At 40.6% G+C, this 22,880-nt stretch overlaps 1 protein-coding gene across 23 annotated transcripts in view; it reads left to right on the forward strand.

Moving 5' to 3' along the window:
• The window catches only part of RBMS3 (RNA binding motif single stranded interacting protein 3), a 711,765-nt gene that overhangs the window by 246,096 nt on the left and 442,789 nt on the right, over window positions 1-22,880 (forward strand). For 3 of the 23 annotated variants that reach the window (XM_069007370.1, XM_069007371.1, XM_069007374.1), the window contains exon 1: window positions 19,426-19,962. The exons of the other annotated variants lie outside the window; for them this stretch is intronic. In XM_069007370.1, the coding sequence (XP_068863471.1) occupies window positions 19,888-19,962 (75 nt within the window). In that variant the 5' untranslated portion in view covers window positions 19,426-19,887. Of the gene's footprint in view, window positions 1-19,425; window positions 19,963-22,880 lie in introns of those variants that run through there. 23 annotated transcript variants of the gene reach the window in all.

The raw sequence follows: 22,880 nt of genomic DNA on the forward strand, positions 1-22,880 counted from the left end.
AAGCTGAGTTTATGCACTTGAGGGAGAAGCCCTGATGAAATGGTCTTCCCCTTTGTTCTGTATCTATTTTTCCAATTGCTCAGACACAGCTGTTAGTTTCACAGTCACTCTGAGGTTGATTAGATTAGAAATCATAGGCCTGTCTGCTCGGCATGGCCGATGACACACAGGAAGTTTGGGAGGCATTCTAAGCATGTAGTTTGGGTAAAGGAGATTTCGTTTTGTGTGCTTCCAGATATAAATTGGTTCTTCAGGATTTAGTGTGATTGGATCAACCTTCCTGTCTTATTCTGAACAAAACAATTTAATACATGATATAAAGCTTGTATGTGTTCATGTGAAATCTCACTTAAGGACCAAATATGCTTCAAGGTTCACTGATTTATCCAAGGCCCATGACTCTCACATTTATATACCATTGCTTTTAATTTTATTTGTTCAACATGAAGCAAAACTGTGTAACAAAAAAGCTGTGAAAGTTTTTAGGGGGACATTCTCCAAAACAGATTGAGGAAGAAAGTGCCTGGCTGGTGAGGGAATTGGACTTTGTGCCTTCTAGAACCCTTTCTTTCTCTTTGGACTTGAACACTGAGATTGCTTGTACAGGATCATTGTCCTTTTAAAGAAATTATTTATGTTTACTAGAAGAACATTTTTTATTTTCATATACCTTCTAAAAGAAAAGAAAAACTCAAAAGCAATTTAGCACCTTGTATTCTGCAGAAGGGTTCTCATGTTTTCTCTACACGGCTCATTTCTTTCTAGAGGGTCTTTTCCAAATGCTGCCCTCCTATTCAGTCTCCTTTATATTACCTACTGCCATTCATCTACCTACATCCCTCAACACAGCTACGTCAGTTGCCTAAGTCCAAAAAGTGAAGAAAAGATGGTGGTGTGTTGTTTGGTTTTGGTTTAATTTTTGGTTGGTTAGTTGGTTGGTGTTTTTTGTTTATGTGTGGGTCTTTTAATATTTTTTTCCTTTTTTTTTTGGGTTGGTTGAGGTTTTTTTTAAACTTTAATGGACTGCAATTTGTATAAATTTGTCATTTGATATAAAGGGCAAAATGACCTCGTGATTGTCCCTCTTATGTTTCTGCTTCCTGAACTTTTTTTAAGCTCACAGTTCCATGATCTGGTATAATGCCTTCATCTGCTTTTTCCATAGCTTTTCATTAAAATACACAGATCTTCTGGGCATTCACATTAACTTTTACATACAGATCATTTAATACTCTTGGGATTGTTTTTTTTTTTTGCTTAGAAATGGCCTTTGTTTTTCAGGTTTTTTATATTTATTTCAATAAATATAAATTGAGTTTTTAGAAGTTTAGATAAATCTGAAGTTGCAAAGCATATTTCAAAATCTCTGAAATTAGTAAGGATCTAAACTAATTGTCCAAAGATACTTTTACAAGGAGCAGCAGTAACAATCTTTGCGCATGCTATTTCTCAAGTACATGTAAGTATATAAGAATAAGCTGGAATGGAGATTAGAGAACATAATTTGCACAGAAAGTCTTAAAATTGTGGCCCTTGGGAGTGGTTTGGGAAGGTGATTTGGGTCCACTGAATGACATTTTTATTTGTAGTGTCAAATCAAGAGCATATGTAAGAGTGAAAACCATTCCTTGAGAACTGCCAAATCTGGTCTTTCTCTGTTTTGCTGTGTTAATGAGTAATCAATACATAAGGAAAGGAAATGTAGTAATTTCTCCTTGAAAAGATCTTCTACTCAGTATTTCAATAATATTTCATTCTTATGGAGCCTTTTGCTTCCTCAGAATATGTTAAAGATGTGGACTTATTCAATCCATCCCTGTTATCCTTATTCATCCATCCAGCATTCCACTGAGAGCAGCAGTTACACACTCCTATTTCTGTCCAGGAGGGAGGATAGGGCGGGTTGCTTAGGCTGCTTCATTAACTTTTTTGTGGACAGGAAAAAGGGGCACAGTTGGATCCCATTTTAGAACTAAGGATTTCCTGATTTTCAGTCTTCTGTTTACACAACTGCATTGTGCTGCTCTGACTTGCACTAAGTATTCCCTGGCTTACGGGACCGAGGTGTGGTAGATGTAATCAAGATACCCAAGCTTGCCTATCTCCAGTAGGCACACTGGGCCTTTGTAAGCTGTTACCTTGTGCTTCCTGAAAATCATTTGGTGTTGTCCAAATGGATCTCCTACCTACTTGTTAATGTAGGACACTGGATTTTTCCCATAATTTTAAATCCAAATACCGTGGAACACTGCGCTTTGGTATTTCTTTTACTGTATTGAACTAAAAGGTGTTTTGAGACATTTGCCAGTGTTGTATTTTAAGGATAAGGTACCCTTTTTTTTTTGTTTACTTCTTAGAATTTTTTCTTTTCTGGTATTAAGGATGCTTTTTCAGGGTGGAACACAGGGAATTTATTGTGTAACACCTGTTAACAAAAGAGGAACTTGATTAATTTCCCACTCATGGTGCTGAGACTGTTCCCCTTTGTTGTCATTTTCTCAGGGTTATTACTCATTACCCTTATTCATTCTGCTTTGATAGAGGTAAATAGCTTTTAATTCCCCCTGCCCCCAAACCTTCTTTAAGTTTCCTTTGACAGCTTGTTGTAATTATGCCCCTCATTGAAGACACACTCATTATTCTCTGTTGCCCTGAACAAGATTATTTAAGGCTCATTTTGGATTTACTCTGTGCATGTATGTTGAATGTATTTCCCTGAAAAAACAGAAAATAGCAATAAAAGGGCAGTGTGAGATGCTGGTAAATGTGTTACTGATCACAGCTTGTATAGTTGGAGGTATTTCAGTGAACATGAGCAATGTCCTTGTCATTACATGACAAAAGAAAAAAAAAAGAGAAAAAAATGCCAAAAGGATACAAGCAAGAAACTATCAAAGCTGTCTATACAACCTGTTATTGAGTAATTGTTACATACAGTTTACTCTTGAGCTGTCACTGTACCCTCAGCTTTAATATAATATGAGCCAATATTAGGGGTGGTTTTGTGCTGTATCAGTAGTCTTCTTTTGGAAGGTATCTGATGGCATTATGAATGTTGTTCATAATGTTATAATATTATGATGTGACAATTAGTACATCCTCACTTTCTTAATTTCTTTTCCCCAGACATAACTTACTTGCCAGAATCAACAAGTTCTTGGGAGTGTCAGGATTCTTGATTTGCCACAGGTCTTATTGTTACTCAACTTATTGTTGACATCTCAGTGCTGAGGCATTTAACAAATAGCTCAGGCCGTTCCTGAGAGTCACCGGTTCTTAATTTCATGTCTTCTTTCCTTTCCCTTCCAAAAGGATCCTGCTTGGTAAGGCTTCTGTTCCTAACTTCCTGGGCTGTTTATTCTTTGACAGATCAGACAGCGGGGAGTAGTTCCAGAAACGTACCTTTGCCCTTAAATGAACTTGAATTTACTTGGGTAACTGTAATACATGATGAAAAAACACATCCAGGAAAAAAACTATAAAAACCCCCTGTAACTATCAAGCTATCACAGTAGTTATGCACTTGCTTTTATAGATTATATGTAAGTGATCACGTTTGAATTATCAGCTCTTGTAGAAGCTGCAGTCACAGGTGTCCTAGCTGCATTGCACCTCGATGCTTTTTATTTGGAGACAGTAGATCTCTTTTGCTTGTGTCCTTGATTTTGTCTTATTGCCTGCTGCTTTTTATTTTAGAAATTGTGGGTTTTTTGGCATTCTAACAATCTTAGACTATTTTGTAGTAGTCTGATTCATTAAGGTATTGGCATTTCTAGTTATTTGAAAACAGTAACATGATGCAAGGAATGGTACAGAGATTTAAGAGAAAGAAACAGTAGTTACTTTACAAATTAATAATGAACACTAGTTCCTGGCTTATCATCAAGAGTATCTTCAGTTATACTTTCATATTATTAAAATCCTTGGTTTATGGTAAATGTATTCCTGATGGGGTGAATTTTCAGACATGGATTCTGTTTTGCCTGTAAATAATCCATAGAGAAATGACTGCATGTGCATAGCTTTTTAACTGGATATATTAAGTTAAATTAAAAAAAAATAATAATAAAAAGAGGTTTCTGTAACGACCTATCCCAAGTAAAGCATGTTTACCTTGGAAAGCAGGTAGTTTTATTTTTTTGCAAAATCATAAGCAGTAGGTGCAGATGATAGATATAGACTTAAAAACTTTACTATTATAATTTACTTTTTCCTCATACCTTATGCTTCATCTAAGCCACAGAGGGTCAACAACTGCAAAGATTTGTGTTGGAGGAGATCATTCTTGTTGAAAAGGAAGTGGTTGAATAAGGATCCACAAACAAAACTGGGAGCACTATGGTGTTCTAACCTTGACACAGTTTGCATTTGCTGGCTAGTCCCAGGGTCCATGGTGTATTGCACCTGCTGCCCACCTGATGCAGACCTGCTGTGAGCAGCAGTTTTTTACCTGGCCTTTCTGGATGTCTGTAACAGAGGCTACCAGAGCACCAAAAAAAACCCCTGAAGCAGTAAAGGAGTACCTTGCATGACAAATGGCGAAATATCATGCTGGTTAGCAGATTTGGCAGAACTGCCTTTGCTCTAGGACCACCCTTCCTGTAGAAATGTACTTGTGAATTGTATATCTACGCATATTGTGTGTGTGGAGATGTGTAACTTCCAGATGTACATATGAGTCTGTGATTTACAGTGGGATCTATGTGAATAATCACAACTGTTGTGCACACACACAGATTTTTACAGGATGTTTCCAAGAATTTTGAACAAAAAGGACACAGAGCCAGTACATATTTCAAAGATATCATCATCTATACATGTGTCTCTCCTCGCTTCCTACAGTTTGAGTTCCTATAAATAGGAACAATCCCAGTCTGAGAAAGAAAATGAGAAGTAGCACAAATAATACGGACTCTTTTTTAATCATAATGGTCTGCATGTGCCAAATTTAAATGTGCACACAGATGCCACTGAAATAGAGATGGCTCCAAACCAGTCTCATGCCTTTAGCCTAGAAAACACTTTTTCATTTCCCAAGAGAATATGAAATCCCTCACTGAGTATGAGATTGTACCTTAAAAATTATTTCAAGTGATTATATTTATAGGCTGTTTATGAGACTCATTACTATGTACATGAGCACATAAATGAAATTAGCCTCACAAGAGGCATTTATCCAAGGACACACAGGATGTCTGCAGCAGAGCCAGGAACCAGAAGATATCTTCCAAGTTTAGTCCAGTATCTTAACCACAGTGCTATTTTTGCCTGCTTGTGTCCTACCATACTCCATTAGTGACCAGAAATCTTCATGCAGAGACCTCTGCTGTGTCTTTCCAAAGAAGATCATGTGTGGCTTGTGTGTTCCTCTCCATCATATCAGGATATCTCAACAAGAATATGCACTTGTGTCATCAGTCAAGATCACTACTTCTAAATGACTGAAGGAAGTAGAAAAAGAAAACACAAGGCATATGTAAAGTAAGATATTACAGATCTTTTTAAAAAGAATACCTCATGCTTCTGCCATAAAGAAATATCCTATTCAGAGAAATCCATTACCCAATTTAGTATGGAGGGGATAATCTACTGTGGATGTTAATCCTTTGGAGTCTATTTTAGCTCTCTATTTCATAAAATTATTGCTTCATTCTCTGATAATTTTACAATTCAGTATCATTAATTTTATATATAGAAAAGGGTTGATGGAACTACTTATTGTTAAGATTTCCCATCCTTTCCCATTAGGAATCTTTCTTTTCAGTTGCTGTAAGAGTAGGATTAAGTTTACTGAGCAAGAAGATTGAGATTAGCATGCAGGTCTGGGGCTTAGAGCAGTACTTGCCTGCCAAGATCTCTCTGCTGCCAGGATATCCATGAGGCTTGCTGCTGCAGTTTGGTGAGCTGATCCCGTATGGGAGGACAGGAAGGTCGTGTTGCTACTGGTCACTCTGTGGCTGATGACTGGCAGAAGCTTGAGCAGAACTATGCCATATGATACACAGTATTCTGAAAATGTATGTCCTTCCTTAAAATGTGCACTAAAACCCAGCACTGACTTTTTGGTGAATTTTGTATGTGCCGTGGTTGCCTACCTGTTAAGTGGAGATGAACATAGTTCTCTGTCTCCTCAGGTGTTAGGAAGGTAAATTTACATGTGTTACAAAGCACACTGTCACTATAGTGAAAAGAAACCTGCTTGAGAGTCTATGCAAACATTAATAATTCTGTCTTCAGAGAAGAGTTTGAATGCTGTACAGGAAATATGGTATGGCATTAAAAAGTGATGAGAAAATAAAATATGAAATATTTTGTCATATGGACTAGCAGTGTCCATTCAACACTGAGAACAAGGCAAGGCACCTCCCATTAGAAATAGATGTGATTCTGCAGATTTTATTCTAATGAAGAGACTCAAAGATGTAGTTAAGCTGGAGTAAAGAATCTTAATTCCAGTGCACCAGGAATTTTAGCTGTTCACTTTGCAACTTGTCTTTTAACATACTTTCTGTTGTGTTATATAAAGTGACTAAGGTGGAAATTTAGAAGCTCCATCAGGCTAATGTAGAAATCCTAGTATCATATTCCAGAAATCCCAGGCTTGGCATGACACCTCTTCCCTGGCCAAAAGGCACTGGTATTCATGCTGGCAGACGTGCAACAACCACCAGCTCTAAGGAGGAGGCCAGAGTTGGGGACTGAGCACTGAAGGTATTCCAGAGCTGCATACAAGCAGAGCTACAGGCGCTGTAGGGCTCCTAGGGGAGCTGGAGTGAGCGGCAGGGTGTGCAGCTTGCAAAGTTTGCTGCTGGAAGTGGGTTTTAATAGCTGGTTCAGGAAATGATTGTGATGTTTAAGAGGGAGTTCTGCTGAGCTGCGTCCAACTGCTTCCAGACAGTCCTGTGGGACCAAAGTGTGCCATGGCACCCTGTCATCTACCAGCCTGCTTGGATCATGGGTTACATGTGTGTAAGTGTTTGTATATAGGGAGCCATCCATCATTTCAGTTCAGAGATGGTCCTTTTCAATGCAGCATGCTGGAACTTAGAGTATCTGTTTTCATTCATCCTTGTAGGAGTTATACAACTAAGTATCCATACATCACCTGATTTTTTTTTCTTTTTTTTGTCTTGCTGGTTAGTGCTGTTACAAAACTAGTTCTTGAATTAGGCATTACTGTGTTTCCTACATGCAAGGAGACAGCAACTAAATTATTGCATAAAATAGATATATAAATATGGTGATGTTCATATACTGCTCTTTGTGAAGCTGAAGAACAAGTGAATGACTTGCTGTGACATGCTGAGAATATGGGATCTGTCACCTTCCTCTTATAGCCAAGAACTTAATAATAGAAAAGACCAATTCAGAGAAGCATGCAGAGAGGGTCTTTCATTTGCCCTATCATTCTTCACTACTGTTTCCTCCTACTTGATCTCTCACTTTACACCTAAGACATGTTTCTCTTGCTGTTTGAAGAGTGCTGACTTGAGATTGACTCTTATCTAATATTATTTAGTGTTAACTCCCCTTTTCCACTCAGACTGCAATGACTGCTTCAGGGTCATGTGGCTGGAAATGAGAATGTGTGCTCCACAGGTAGTCAGCTCACTGAGCTGGCCCCCCAAAGTGTCTGCTCTTCACTACAATCAGTGTTTTTTCCTTTTATTGCAAACAGAAATCTCAGCTGCCAAGAGAACCACCTGCATATAAGCATGCACGTAGTGTAGCAGTGGTTGCTATATGGTACACATTAGGATTCCAGTCTGAATGATGCAGATGTTCAGGGACTTGCAGTGGCTTTAAGGTGACCCAGAGTTGCTTGAGTGACAAGGAGTTGGGACAGTCCTACGGGGCATTTATTATTATTGTTACAGTACTTTGGAAACAAGAGCTAAGAGCTTGCTAAAAGCTGACATTTGCAGCTAAAATCTGTAATGCCTGAAGAAATGCAAAAGCAGCCCTTATTAATATTGGCTTTTCCTAGCAGTAAACTTGAAATATGATGATAGTCTGTAAGCATGCAATGCCTCTTTCCAATTAAAAAATGTGCCTAGTACCATGTCTGAGCAGGAGTCCAGTAGTGAAGGACAGCACATAAAACTAAGGCAAATCGGTACAGTGTCAGATGGAAGGGAATGAAGAAAATGGTTGATGCCATGCTCTCAGCCACAACCCTAACTGAATAAAGCAAAATATTTAATTGTTTCCCAAAACCTTGTTAACTTGGCTTCCACTGTTAGACCAGTGGGCGAAGCAAACTGCAGAATCAGAAAATTTTTACAACACTGTCATAAAAACTAAAAACAGAGGCTTTAAAAATGAAGAACCAAGCCCAAGAGTTTGTAGCATGGTCCCAGCTGTTGAGATAGGAATTATGAAGGTGCAGAGAGGCAACAACAAAATGCATCCCTCACTATCTCCTGGCTGTTGCTCAGTGAGATAATCACTTGCCTCTTCTCATACTCAGTATAAAAATTTATTTGAAAGGTATCAAGGAAATATGAGGACTGCAGATGGTGTCTAGAGATTGTTATATATCATTACACAGGCAAAAACAATGCTAAGAAAGCATTAAGGTTGCAAAGTCAAGTGTTCAAGAGGTATAAAATTACAGTGTAATGGTTGTCTCTGCAGTTGTAACGGGCTTCTCTGTGAACACTCGTTATCTTTTTAATATTCATTATAATTATCCCATTGCTCATTAACCTTAAATGTGAGATCATATGGAATTTTCCCACTTGTTCTTTTAATTTAATTTACGTGTGAAAAAGGTTTCAGCTTTAAAAAATAGAGGAACCTGAAAATGGCATAAACCATCCCATGGCATATTGACAAATGGATTGTCAGCAAGGCTGAAATCTTTCTATTTATCACAAAGACATGGAGAGTCTGGCAGCATTACATTTTAATAGTCTGTGTGGACCAGTGCCGGAAGGGGCTGGACCACTTTGCTGCTGGGTGTAGATGATTTTTGTTGACAATGGAGGAGTGGTCAATGTCAGGAATTTGGGGGTTGCAGCCAGGATGAAGAGGGAAAAGGGCTGCCCTCTTTTTTCCCTTGTATGTCTCTGTGCCCTTCTGTTCTCACCCATTTTGGCTCCTCTCATGTTCTGCCTAGCCCTCCAAATCAATTTGGCTCATCTTAACTACCTGGTTGCCATCACTGCTGCTTTTTCATTCTTAATTTTAGTCAATTCTTAATCTCAGGTCCCATTTTCCACAGGCATTTCCAGAGCCCTGTTTCATTCTTCTCCACTTCAGACTGTAACACTTATTCACCCCAGGGTTCTTTTACAACACCGGTGCCTTGATGTATTGTCTTCACTCCCCTTGTAACCAAGGCACATCCCTCTTTTACTCCTCAGTCTCCTTTTGTACTCCCTCCTCCACACCTCCTCATCTCAGAGAGTGATGGGCAACACCCCAACAGCCCAGCAGTATCATAATTGCAGAGATAATGCAATACTCACGGTACTACTGGAGTTTTGTGCCAGCATCTCTTGCTATGCCTGTGATCCCTGCCTCTTGCTCTGTACCGCTCCCGGGAGGAAAGTGCTATTCTTTCTGCAGAGGTCTATGGAAGCTGGAAGGGAAGCAGGTATAGGGACTTCAAGGAGATACGTGCTGAGGATGCAGGGACTGTGCATTTTCAAGTGTTCCTCATGTGGCCAAACCTGGAAAGTTTTCACAAGAAAGGTAGAAGGTACATCCCTAGAATGAGTCACCCATTTGGCCAAATTTCTGGTCCCTCTTCCACACGTTGTAAGGAACCTTGCTGTCCTTCAGGCTCCTTCCAACCACTATCCAAGGAGAAGAAGCTGGATGAGATTGGCCATTTTGGTCTGCATTTGGCACCACTTTATTCCAACACAGGTAAAAAAATTGTATCTTTCTTGAGAAACAGGAAAAGAAAAAATGGCTTGATTGAAATTTCTCACCATGAATTTGAAGGGAGGATGTGATCTGCAGGATGGAAATATTCAGCTGCAGTTCTAGAGATCTGACAAACCAGTGATTCACTCCAATGAATGTCTGAGACCATGGGAAATGTCAAGCCCCCATAGTGAAGAACACTACCGGCCCTTCTCATAAAACAGTCAAATGATTGACTAGCACAAAGAAATAGCTATTGCTAAAATACAGTTTCCTAATTAAATGAAATAAAGGTATTGTTTGGGTTTTTTTTCTCCTACAAGGTCTTCACAGTACAAAAGCATCTACCTTTACTTGGTGGGAATGTACCAAATAGCCAAAGTGCAAATTATCTGCAAGCTGAATTTATGTCAGTATTTCATCTGAAAAACTGTATCAAAAGATTAATATTTAATTCCTACTCACTTTCAGTTATTTTGACTTCTTAGTTATTTCTACTCTTCAGTTATTTCTTCTTCTAGTTCTTACCCTGCTGTGTGTGATGTGAGAATTCTTTGGGAAAGACTGCTCTTAAGGTTTTAAGCTGATACATATTTTGCTGCCATAGGATCCTGAGAAGACAAGCATGTTGATATCAGGGGTGTACAACCTGCAATTGTAAGGAGAAGGGAACCTGTGTACATCTGTACTTAGCAGAAATGTCTTTAAAGCCCTTTATTGAAAAGAAGTCAGTAAGAGGTGAGATTGATTGGATCCTCAGTTTATGAGACCCAATTCTTCCTCTGTTAATGAACTTAATATTCTCACCTTCTACTTTATTTTAACTCAGTCCACAACCCTGCCGAGGCACCTCAGCTGACATGAATTTAGATGTTTATGGCACACTGTGCTCTCTCTTCCCATCTAGTAGGATGGATTTCCAAGTTAAAAAGAATAGCACAGTGGTATCTTTTTCCCCCCGTGAATATTTTTGTTCTACATTCAAAGAACTGCAACATAAGTAAGAAAGTGGAGCCTAAAGCATCTGTGGCTGAGGAATGGGGGCAACAGAAAAAAATAATGGAGAGAAAAATTGAGAAAAAGAAAGTGCTTGTGCTGGCAAGACAGGCAGTTAGGCAGGGACAGAAATAAAGAGGAAACAAAACAGATGAAGGATTACAGAGTAAAAACTATTTGGGAATAGGATGTTGGGAGCGGTAAATAGGATAGAACAATAGGGAAGAGTGTTTGCTGAATGTGAATAGAAATCACTATAAAGTTTCCACCATCTCCTAATAAAAATACAGTAGCCTTGAGTCCTTGTGCTTTATTAAAAACTCCAGCTGGAATACATAAAAGAAGGCAGGCAAATTATTCTCAACCCAGATAACTTTCATATGAAGGAGAATGTAGAGATTTGATGAGATTTTTTGAAGGCAAAAAATATTTGATGAACAAGACTGAAGATGCACCAAGGAGGGGAGGAAGGAAAAGAAAAAAGAAATGGTAGAGGGAAAAACAGAGGGAAGATTTTCACTATAATTAGCATTTGTCTGTTTGCAGGAAATTAATGATCTCTTACCCAAAGACTTTTTCTGGTACAGGAAAACATCAGTCCTAACCCTGTTTTTGTTACGTGTCAGGTATTACCCTCCCTTTTGCTCTGGCAAGTGTACAAATGCAGGATTAGGAGGTTAAGCATTTCTACAGTGTGCTCTGTTCAGAATGGGCTTGGTACTGTTTAGTGGACAATGAGTTATACTGCAGCTGACAAAATACAGGTTTCCTGAACCAAATATATTCAGTTCAATACGTTTTCTTTGGTTATGATGGACAGTAATCTAGTGTGACATAAGGTTTGATTTTGCACGGCAGGCTGCACTGGTTCTGTGGTAAATGGAAGCTGCCCATTACAAAAAAATGCCATTATTCCTGTAAAAGAGTGAACTGATTTGAAAAACGGAGAATTGGTTCAAGTCTGCAGCTTACCTGCACCTGGAACTTTTTACCCAACTCCCAGTACTGTACCTCTCCATTTGCTATGCATTCTCTCCCTATCTTGGTGAGACAGAATTTGAGAGCCGGAAATTCCCCCTCTGTTGGGAATCGTTACACACAATCTTTTGATTCCATATTTAGTGGACACTTATAATTTTTCTTGTAATGCTTTCAGGGAAGCTTTACATGTTGATAAGAAGGCACTAGCAGTCCTAGTACATGATTTTCTGTGCTTTCCACTTCAGTTCCCGGTTGTGTTTAGGTGAGAAGGAGAAGAATACCATTTTGTTATGGCTGAAGATTACAGTTCCTCCCAACCTGCGATTTTTCTTTATTTATAAAATACTTTGGACTAAATAGACTCTGAATTACTGTAGGGCTTACTGGCACAAGCTAAAGTGCAGATTGCTTTTCCCAGTCATGAATTTCAGTTAAAAACAAACAACTGATGAACACATTTCCCTTGAGACTGATTTAAATAGGGATATTTCATTTGTATATTTCCTAAGTAATATTTTCCTGCATGTGTAGAGATAAAAGAGAGTTTTTGCTTAAGATATTTTTGAAAACATTCTAGAGACTTTTTTTAGACTATGATTTTTCCTCTTTCAGGGGGACCAAGTAGAAAAATATTTATTGCGGTTGGGTCAAGGCAGAATTTTTATGGGAAAATTAAAACAAAAAATCAAATTTGAACTAAACTGAAAAAATAAGGTAATGTTTGAGATTTCATCAAAACCATAACATTTCCAGTCGTTGTAATGAAAAATTATTTTTGCAAACACTTTTGCACGTAGTTTTGGATGAAATTGCAAGGGTAGTGCCATAATTGTACCATGTTTTAGAAGGGGGTCTATCAGGAGATGAAATAGAAATTATTAGTAAAGGCTCCTTCAGGTCTTATTTACAGCCAGCATTAGATAAAGTGTTATTTAGTGGGCAAATAAGCCTGCCAAATATGAAAGAGTCAAGAAGAAATGTGTCTTGGCATGCTGGGAAGGATATAAGTATGGAGAAAGCAGAATCTATTATATTTGATAGTGATGGAATGTCACCTGAAATGACCTTCCATTCTTGCCTACTGTTAACTTTTTCCCACAGAAAAAAAAAAAAAAAAAAAGGCCACAGCAGCCTGTGAATTCTCTAATCGCAGCCGTCTGGATGGTGGAACAACAAACCGTTTACATACATTATTACAGATTTCTGCTGTGTTGTTTTGGTGCCCCACCAAAATTGAGGTTCCCCTGTGGTACTGTAAAAACATAGAGACGTTCTCATCATAAAGAGTTCCAGTTGACACTCATGAGACATAGACGGGAGGGAGCAGGCGAAGTGGTTTGTCCAAGGTCATGGCGTAGGTCAGCAGCAGCACTAGCAGGAAAACAGGACTGAGAAGTCTGGGTTTGTGTAAATAGGGGCATTTACCAGCATAATCTCTCCTGGGGAAGAATGCCCATACGAGGCATTATGTGGGTATAACTCTAGCTGCTGAGGATGCTGGTGTAATTACATTAGTAAACTTTCCCAGGCAGATGAGCCCCTGCTCATGGGCTTTAAGCACAAAACCCTGTTGCAAAGAGACCTTCTGCCAAAGAGTGTTGTTGGAAATCTAGCAAGAGGAAGGAAAGAAAAAAAACAAAATAAAACAAAACAGCCCTCACTTCAATTAGAGGAAAAGATAATTCCTTTCAAGTTGAGAGGCTCGACTCCTGCTGGCCTTTGTTCTTAAGATTACCCTTGCTGTAATTTCACAGAGTAACTTGAATAATGCCAGTTTGTTCTGTGATTACCCTCAGCTGGAGCACAAAATTAATATCTCACTAAGTAATTCAGTACATGATGGGTGAACGTTTAGTCAAACATGCCCCAAAAAGCTAGGATTTTCCATGTTTGCTGGAACTCTTTCAGTGACAATTTGTATATGTTTATGTGTTCGTATATGTTTATGAGCCTCAGTAAACAGGCAGCATATTTACGTCTCCCCATTACCTTCAGAAATAAACTTCCTGCAGAGAAAAAATCTCATGCTCCCTGATTACAATCTAATTTTAAGTAAACAAGGGGGGGGGAAGTGACTAGTAAGCAGGACTTTGGAGGGAGGAAGGTGGGAGGTGAAGAATTTTCTCCCTCTGGAATCGTATCACATTTAATGCTGGTAGTATTAAGTTAATGTGCTGCAAGAGAGAAATGGCCTTGGCTAGTCCTCTTAGTGTTTGGGGGTTTGTTTGCCTTTTTTATCCTGAGAGTTTAGACTCAAGACCAGGTGCAATATTTACTAACTTGTGATGTGGAGTTGCTGTAGAAAATGTTACCTTTGAAACGTGTGTCTTCTAACCTGTGTGCAATCCTGGCATTTTCTGAAAGCCCTAAACTATTGATGTGTGATCCTCTGATATGCTACAGCCAATGTCTCTCTCCCATTTCCTGACATTGCATCTCACTGCCATTGCACTGCTTTCTCTCCACATGAACTCCTTCCAGAACTGAAAGAAAGTACCAATCTTTTCCCCATTGGTCTTATTTGCTGTGGCTTTTACCATGCAATGAGAGTTTGTGAGGTGAGAGGAACCCCGCATTTTTTGTCACAGTTGGGGCATTACCATTGACTGGTCATGTTACTTAATCCTCTTCCACACTTCAGGATGAACTCACTCTGGCAAAGTGTTCAGAGATGTGTAGACACAAGACAAAAGTATTATTTACTTTGGTTGTATCCATTAACATCTGCAGAAAGAATACATCAGTGCATAATTTCAGTCTGTCTGTACAACTGACTGCTAGTTTCATAGGCTTGTGTTTGTAAGAGATCATGTCAGGTGGAAAACACAAAGAATTTAGTGAATGTTCATTGTTGTTCACTTTTCATCTAAAATTTTTCACTCTGCTGCTGTCCAAAGATTTCCTTTAGGATTGGGTGTTTAGGTAGAAGTAGACTAATGGAAACCCCTGAGCCATAATGTAAAGACACAGATGATAAGTGAAAAATAATGAGGTATGATGATAGATGGCAATCCTTTGCTGTTGTCCAAAATCTTATCCATTAACTCTTTCAGATCCACTTTAGGCCATCTGTAGCTCTGCCTAATTCTAGACTTTGTGGTGTTGCGATGGTTAGTACTGAAGGTTGGAGAGCAAACCTGTTGGGTTTTTTCATGCAGGCAGGGAAGGGGGGTGTGTGTGTGTGAGGGTAAAGCCACCTCCGATGGTGTTTGGTCTCTTATGAAAGGAGGGCACCTGAAAACGGTAGCATCCTCCAACTCAGAGAGGTTCTGTCAATCCCAGACACTTAATGCTGTCCTTGTTGACTTAAGTGTTCTGATCCCCTGTGTCTTTCCCCCCCCACTTTCTCTGTGGCTATCACATGCTTTACTGATGGCTGCACCAGGATATGTCACTTCTTAGAAACTCAGTTAGCTCTCCTTAGGTAAATCAGCTTGATAAATGATCCATTAAATAGTAAAATTCTGTGTTCATCAATATAGTTTTAAGGTAGCTGGACTGAAGGAGCTGACAGATCTAAAAATAAAATCAGTGCTCTTCTTGTAATCCATTGTAAACAAGCTGTCAAGCATCACTATGGTCTCCTTTGTAATAGCTTTAATGAGTAAAAAGAGAGAATAAAAGTAGAGAGACAGGGTAAAAAATGTAAGCCAAATATAATTGTTCTTTTTTTTTTTTTTGTTTAACCTATTATATTGCTTTAGGTGGTGGTATCTCTATTTCTCTAGTCCTAACTTAGAAAATTTTGGCATAATTTTGTCAGAAGTTAAATATTCTAGAATACATATTGCTGCTTTTCAAGAGCAAGGAGCTAGAAAATGTTTGAATTGCTCCCTGATTCTGATACCTATGACTTTAGAATGTTTTAATAGGATAGATAAAAGGCTTTAAAAAAAAAAAAAGTGTGAGTAGAATTGTATTTTATCAAATAAAAGCTCCTGGATTTTCTACTAGGTGTCTGCTTTTTTATTTTAACTCAGTTTTTGTGAATGAAGAAATTTGCATTCTATGAAAGGTAAAAATACATCCAAACATATGTGATTTTTCTATACTTTAGGCTGCCAGGAGAATGAGTCTCTCTTTTTTTTGCCTTCTGTCGGTTAACTCCAGGTTTCTTATCCACAGCTTTGGTTGTCACTGGGTTAAATATCCTTTCGTGCCTTTGAATGTACTTGGCTGTCAAGTTTACAGACGATGTGTTCACATTTATTTAATTTCATTTCTAAACTTCTCATTGAAAAGATTCTTACTACTCACCTGGCTTGTGAATCTGCCCTCAGGTCAGTGACACCAGTGGCAGCAGTGTCTTTGCAGATGCACTGCGACCTGGCTCACTCCCTGGGTTCCTGAGGCTGGGACTGGCTGGGGCTTGATAATGAGCCCTCCCACAGGAAGAAAAAAACAGTTGTGAAGTTTGCTCACTGTTGCTCACTGGGATCGAACAGCTTGTCTTTTCTTTTGAGGAACATTTATACTTAACACTCGGTAGGCAAACTGCTATTTCAGTTTGCAAGTGGATTCAGTTATTCAAATGCACAGGCCAGAAATGAAGGGGATTCTATTTAAACAGTGTGCTCCCAAGTCACAGATGATCTTTTTGATGTCTGTATTTTGCAAATGGAAATTTTCCATTTTCCAGCACTAGCATTTGTTCAGAGGCTGTATGCTATCTAAATCTGCTTTTGTGGCTGTTCATTTGCATTTTTGCTATGCTATATTGCCTCCTGTCTTCTTCCCTTGGCCCCCCACTCTTTTATATTGAATTCCTATTTTTGCTGCCTCCACTCTGTCTTGCATCTCTGAAGGCTCAATCATGCAAGATGCTGAGCACTCAGAGCAAACAGCAGAGTCTGCTCAGCACCTGGTCAGGATTACAGGTGAAAAGGGAAACCCAAAGCATCTGCATATTGAAGACTTTTGCTGAGAGACAGCTGGAGAAAGGTGGAGCTGTTACCCACTCAGATAATAGTCCGACTTCTCCTGAAGCTTTCCACCTTTTCTTAGTTGCTAGAACTGCTGGAGCTACTAACCAGTGCATCTGATGAGGGAGTGTGTGGAAATCTTGGGTTGAAATGTTATGGCATGGTTTGAAATACTCACAGTAGTCAGATGATATAGCCAAAACAGCCCTTCCTGGATTTAAAATAATGACCGTGGAAAACCTTGCATGTTCATGTAGATTTCTTTGTCAGAATGCACAGTTTTCTACTTCCTTTAGTATTTATCTTTTATTTCACCCTGCACACATAGGTTCTTTCTTCTCCCAAATCTGGTTACATCCACTTCTACAAGCAAACCGCTTAGCAAGAAAAACTGTGTTAATATCCTGAGGGAAAATTGAGAAGGTGAGGAGAGAAGCACAACAACTTAATTCTGGCAGTTGAAAGAACAATCTGAAAGTTGTCTCGGCTCAAAGTATCACGTACCGTCAAGTAATCACTATTCACTTCTGCAGATCCCAACCCTCAAACAGTCTATTTCACCCTCAGGGAAAGCCGGGCAGGGGGAAGGGGAAGAAGAAAGTGTAAGCAGGAATATCACGGGAGTATCCTGCACTACAATGAGAGGCAGCATATTTAAAGCTGAGCAGTGATACAAACTGTAGGGCTGGGAGGGGCGGGGATTTCAGGCTTCTCCTCCCATTCCTCTCTTTTTTATAAATTTACTTCTCAGAAGAGAAGATGAATGAAAAAGAGGGACCCTCAGAAGAGGGGCCACATGGTCCTGGTCAGCTTGGAATTCTTTAGGGAATGAAAATACTCAATAGTTTACCCAACCAGGCTTTTCTTCAAAATCTGTTGGAAGCTTGGGAGATGGTAGTGCCCCACAGGGCTCATCCGGGTGTGCAAGAACCCACTGAATGCCTGGACAGTGCTCTGGGAACAGAGCACTCGTTTAGCAGAAGTTTTTCTCCTGCAACAGGAGGCAAATAGCTGTGCAAGCATGGCATGGTGCTCCCACTGTATGGCAGAGGGCTGATAACTAAGTACCACCGATTATTAATGCCTGGTGATGAAAGCGCAGTGTATAGGCAGTGTGTAGTGTATATTTTGAGCGTGTATATGGCTTCCTGCACTGCCTTTTTCCTTCAGCTGCTTTCCTTTGCTCATGGACTAACTGGCTATGGGGCTGTTATGGGGATCCATACCAAAACCCTCTGCTTATGAGAACAGCAAACTGCCAGAGTAAAGCGTGATATTTCCATGTTCCTGTCATGTGCAAGCACGTGCCCGCAAACCAAAACACAGCTGGCAAGTCTAATTTTAGCTCTATCAGCCTTGAGAAGTGTCCCTTTAAAGAAATTCTTTTTATAATTCTTTTTTTTTTTTTTTTTTTTTTTTTTGGAAGCAATTTGGTTGATAATACAGCAGCTGACAATCGCGCTGCAATACTATGGATGATTTAAATAAAAACAAAAAGAAACTGCTGTCCCACATTTTTTTTTCCCCAGAAATTTATAAATAGGCAAAACCACTGTAGAAAGGCCCAGGAATCTGATGACATGTTAAAGAAATAAGTTATTTTAAAAAAGGAGAAACGCTAGGATTTGTGTACAAGAGGAAACATTTTGTTATTCACGCACTGTTTTTTCCTGATGATTTATAGCCCTGTTATAAGACAGACTCTTCCTTCGACTCTTTCGGAGGATAAATATTTGGGATCGCGGTGCTGACACAGGTCCTGCACGCCTGGGATCTGTAGCAGGTGTGGGGCTCTCGGCCGGACGCGGGGGCCACACCTGGCCCTCACCTGGGCCCGGGCGGCGGCGGCAGCTGCTGCGTGCGGGGGAGTCCGGCCGGGGGAAACGCAGCCGCGGGGAACTTTTGTGGCACCGTGGTATTTTCACACGTCTGGGGGAAGGCACCCGCACGTCAGGCCGGCCGAATTTCCTCTTTACCCTCTTCCTCCATTTTGTTCCAACTTTAAATAAACCAAGTCTTATATAAGCGGTCTAACAAAGTATGTATTTAATATGTCTGGCCCGGGGTCGCCTCTCCGCGAAGTGCCGGATGATGGTGCGGAGTAGTTTTCTGAAGGGGGAGGACGACAAGGACTTCCCTGCTCGGCGACCAGGCTCCGTGACCTTCCCCCGCCCGTTTGTTAAAAAAATATACATATATATATATAAATTAAAATCATAAATACAAGACAGCGTTTTGGGGCTGGTCTCTCTCCGCGGCGTTAGGATTTCCCGAGTCCCACTGCCGCTTTCCGGAGCTGCCCGGTCCGGCGCGGGCGCGGAGCGGGCGGGGGCGCGGAGGCGGCCGCGCGGCCTGCGCCGACCTCCCGGGGGAGCGGCGCGCCGAGGTCCCTCCCACCGGCGGCGCGGCGCGGAGGGGGTTTGAATGAAAGACAGGACGAGCCCGGAGCACCATGTCACTCCGTGAGGGAGGCAGCGGCAACTAGACTGGGGAAGGCTCTTCCCTCCCCCCCCTTTTTTTTTTATTTTCTTTTTTTTTTCTTTATTTTTCTTTTCTTTATTTTTCTTTTCTTTTTTTTTTTTTTTTTTTTTTTTTTTTTTAATTTGGTTAGAAGGGGGGTGGGTGGGGAAGCGAGAGGGGAGGGCTCGAGAGCGGGGCGAGCCGAGGAGAGGACGAGGAGAGCGAGCGAGCGAGCGAGCGGCTCTGCGGAGATTTGGAGTTGCACTGTCTTCCCGGCTCCTCTCGCAGGACGGTTCCCTCCCGAGCCGGGCAGCGGGCACCGCCGGAGGCACGCTGCTGCCAGCGGGGGAGGCGGGCTGCTCCGCCGCGGGCACCCGGGCACGGGGCTTCCACCCACCCACCCACGCACACACACACCCGCACACACCCCTTCGCGCTCACACACACACAGACACACACACACGTATATGTATGTTCGTGCGGGCGCGTTTTTGGCTGCGCTGGAAGTAGCGCGCGGTAGACGGCGAGGAAGTCTCGGCAGCCTTCTCTGTCGCCCGCGCTGTCAGGAATAGCGGCGTGAGAGGAAGAAAGGCCCTGGGGCACTACACCCTGCCAACGAGTTCCCCGCACCAGCCAGAAGGACTCCAGCTACATGGGCAAACGCCTGGACCAGCAGCCAATGTACCCCCAGTACACCTACTACTACCCCCACTATCTCCAAACCAAGGTAAGGGCTGGCGGGGCCGGGCGCCTGGCGGGGGATGGAGAGCGGAGCGGCGCGAACTGCGGGCTCGCCTCTTCTCTTTGGCGATTTTTTCTGTCTCTTCCTCGGGTTTGGTGTTACACAGAGCCGAGCTGGTAGGCAGAAAGCAGGCGTGAGAGAGGCAGGAAGGTTACTGTCTGACCTCCTCTTTATTTCTTTTAATTTATTTTTTTTTTCCCAAGGGCTGCTGGCGTCGGCTAATTCCTTTTATTGTTTGGGGAGAACAGTGCGGTTAACGCTATCGTAACAGCGGGCAGGTAGTGTGTTTGTTATGGCATGGGATAAAAATTGCTCTGGACAGCATCGGACATGAAACACTTTTGGTGGCTCTTCCAGTGATCTCTACGGTTTATCACAGCTTAAAACCATTTTGCTGTTAGAAAAGCTGTCTGTGGCAACTCAAACTTTTAATCAGCTCAGGAGGAGATGCTGTGGAAATCGGAGGAGAGCTTGGAGCTAACTGACTGTAAATCTGGTGGAGTTTGTTTCAGTGCATTGCACTGCTTTTAATATTTCATTAAATATCGAGGATGACATGGCTGTACTCTGTTGCATTTAGAAGGTCTAGAAATAGAGGGTAACTACTTTTGGAGAGTGTATCCAAGCGCGGACATTTCCGTTTTCTTTCTTCTTTCCTTAATAATTTTTAAAATGCCAGCAGACTGAAAAGCAGGCCTGCCTCTCCTAGAGAGGCTGAGTGAAGTCTATGCTACCTGGCCATGAGTTAGTTAATTAAAGCCTTACTTTTATAATGCTATTGTATAATAGTCTGTTCCGTGAAAAGATTTCCTGTGTGACCAAAGGACAGTAACAAAAGAAAGCCCTAAACCGAAAGTTTGCAAACCCTGTCAGGACACTTTATTTGGAGAACAGAAAAAGGAAAAAATACACACTTCACAAGGTGAAGTGTAACCTCACAGCCACAGATTAACAGTTTCAGTAAATAAACGAACATCCTTTAGGAGGGAAAAGGGTGCAGGCAGGGCACACACACGTGCGTGTGGCACTGTGTGCACATAGACACATTATGCTTCTGTGGCAAATTTAACACATGGGACATTTGACATGTGCATCTATGTGTGGTGAAGTGCCACAAGGGAGGCTGACTTCTCCAGACTTTTGGTTTGAAGCACGTTGATCTGGCTGCAGTTGTGAAAGAATAAGTTATATTCCTTGTTAATAAAGATTACTTTCCCATTAACGTTTATAGCCCGACTACTGCATTATATAAATTAACTAATTGTAAAAACTGTGATTCAGGCTGGTTGGAGTTGTGATGACACCAGAAGCACTCAATATGATTACAGCCTTGTAATTCATGGCAGGGTTACCTCTCGCTTCTTTGCTGTTTCTTTCACTGCATCATGCAGATTTTTTTTTTGGTATAAAATTCATCCTTTTTATAATTTTGTATTTTGGAGTGAATTTTATCATTTCTCCCCCCTTTCCTTTCAAGGTCAATCCAAATAGCATTTTACCTTTGTGACCATTTAGTGTGTAATGTTGCTGTTGCAGCAGCAGCCTGTCACTAGCTTGACTGCAATATTGCCTATAGCTTTAACTGTTTGGGGGATTGGGGGACGTAGGCTGATGCTATTCCTCAAAACCTGGCAAGCCAAGGACATGAAACAATTGATGGTGTTTTTTTGAAAGAACAATAGCCTCAAGTATTGGAGGAGATATATTGGACATTCCATGCCTTTTACTCACGTAGCTTACATTTTGCCAGTTGTCCTTTTTTTTTTCTTCATTTTTTTAACTTTGTAAAATAAGCTTTTTGTGAAAATTAACCTAATATTTGAACTTAAAGTAGAAACAATAGCTTTTCTGTACCATGACTTTTTTTAACCCCTTGCTTTAAAATATATCTTAAATGCATTTTTATAGCCGGTATATAAAATTATCAACCCTGTGAAAAGTCATGTGCATCTGTCTTGGCACACTTGCACTATTACAGTAAGGACAGGTAAAATTTTAAATCGCTGATACATTTTAGGTTTTTTTTTTCTTATTTTGCTTGGTCCACAGTTAAGCGTGTACATAAACTCTAAATAATAAACATACATACACGTGCATATATATATATATATATATATATATATATACAGATGCAAGTATTTCTCTTCCATAGACCATAAGACTTTAAAGTAGTGCAGACAGGCAGCATCTGGATTTTGTTACCTTAAAGCTAGCCATCAGCTTCTGGGACGTTTTAAAGCAGTTAGATCCATTGTATGTCTAAAGCTAATAGCTGGGTAATCAAATAATCTTGTGGTGGAGAGCTGTATCTTTTATCATCCCTATTGGAGCAACACGTATAAATAAACCTTTGTATGATTCCAACCGGCCTGAGAACTTCAGCTTCTTATTTTCCAAAAACTGTTCTTTGTACCAAGCATGGTAGGAGTCAGCTCTACAGAAAGAATGTGTTTTTATGCTCATAGTCATGCATGCTGGGGGGGGGGGGGGTGTTTGCATTCATTTGTCATTAAGAAAGAAATTCTAGGCTTTCTTACAGCATTTCTCTACAGCTTCTGAAATTCAGAGTGGCAGCGTGTTCAACAGGCAAAGTTGGAAATCCATATTCCCCAACATGTTTGGGTGAAGTGCTGCTTTTGCTTTGCTTGTTTGGTGAAGTTGCCTTGGTTCTCCTTTGAGAAGTACCGCATTACTGTACATCACGTCCTTCTCACGGGGGACCACGGAGCTGCGCAGGATTTCAGCCTACAGTCTGTGTGTGTGTCTTCTAACGTGGCTAGCACGTTGTTGTGCAGAAAGGGTGTAAATGAATAGCTATATGGATAATGGGATTATAAATAGAAAAAATGGATTCCATATGTTTGTCTGATTGCTTTAACTTTTTAGTGTTTTGTGGCCTTTTG

Source organism: Aphelocoma coerulescens, chromosome 2 (assembly GCF_041296385.1).
Source record: "Aphelocoma coerulescens isolate FSJ_1873_10779 chromosome 2, UR_Acoe_1.0, whole genome shotgun sequence".
Classification (NCBI taxonomy): Eukaryota; Metazoa; Chordata; class Aves; order Passeriformes; family Corvidae; genus Aphelocoma; species Aphelocoma coerulescens.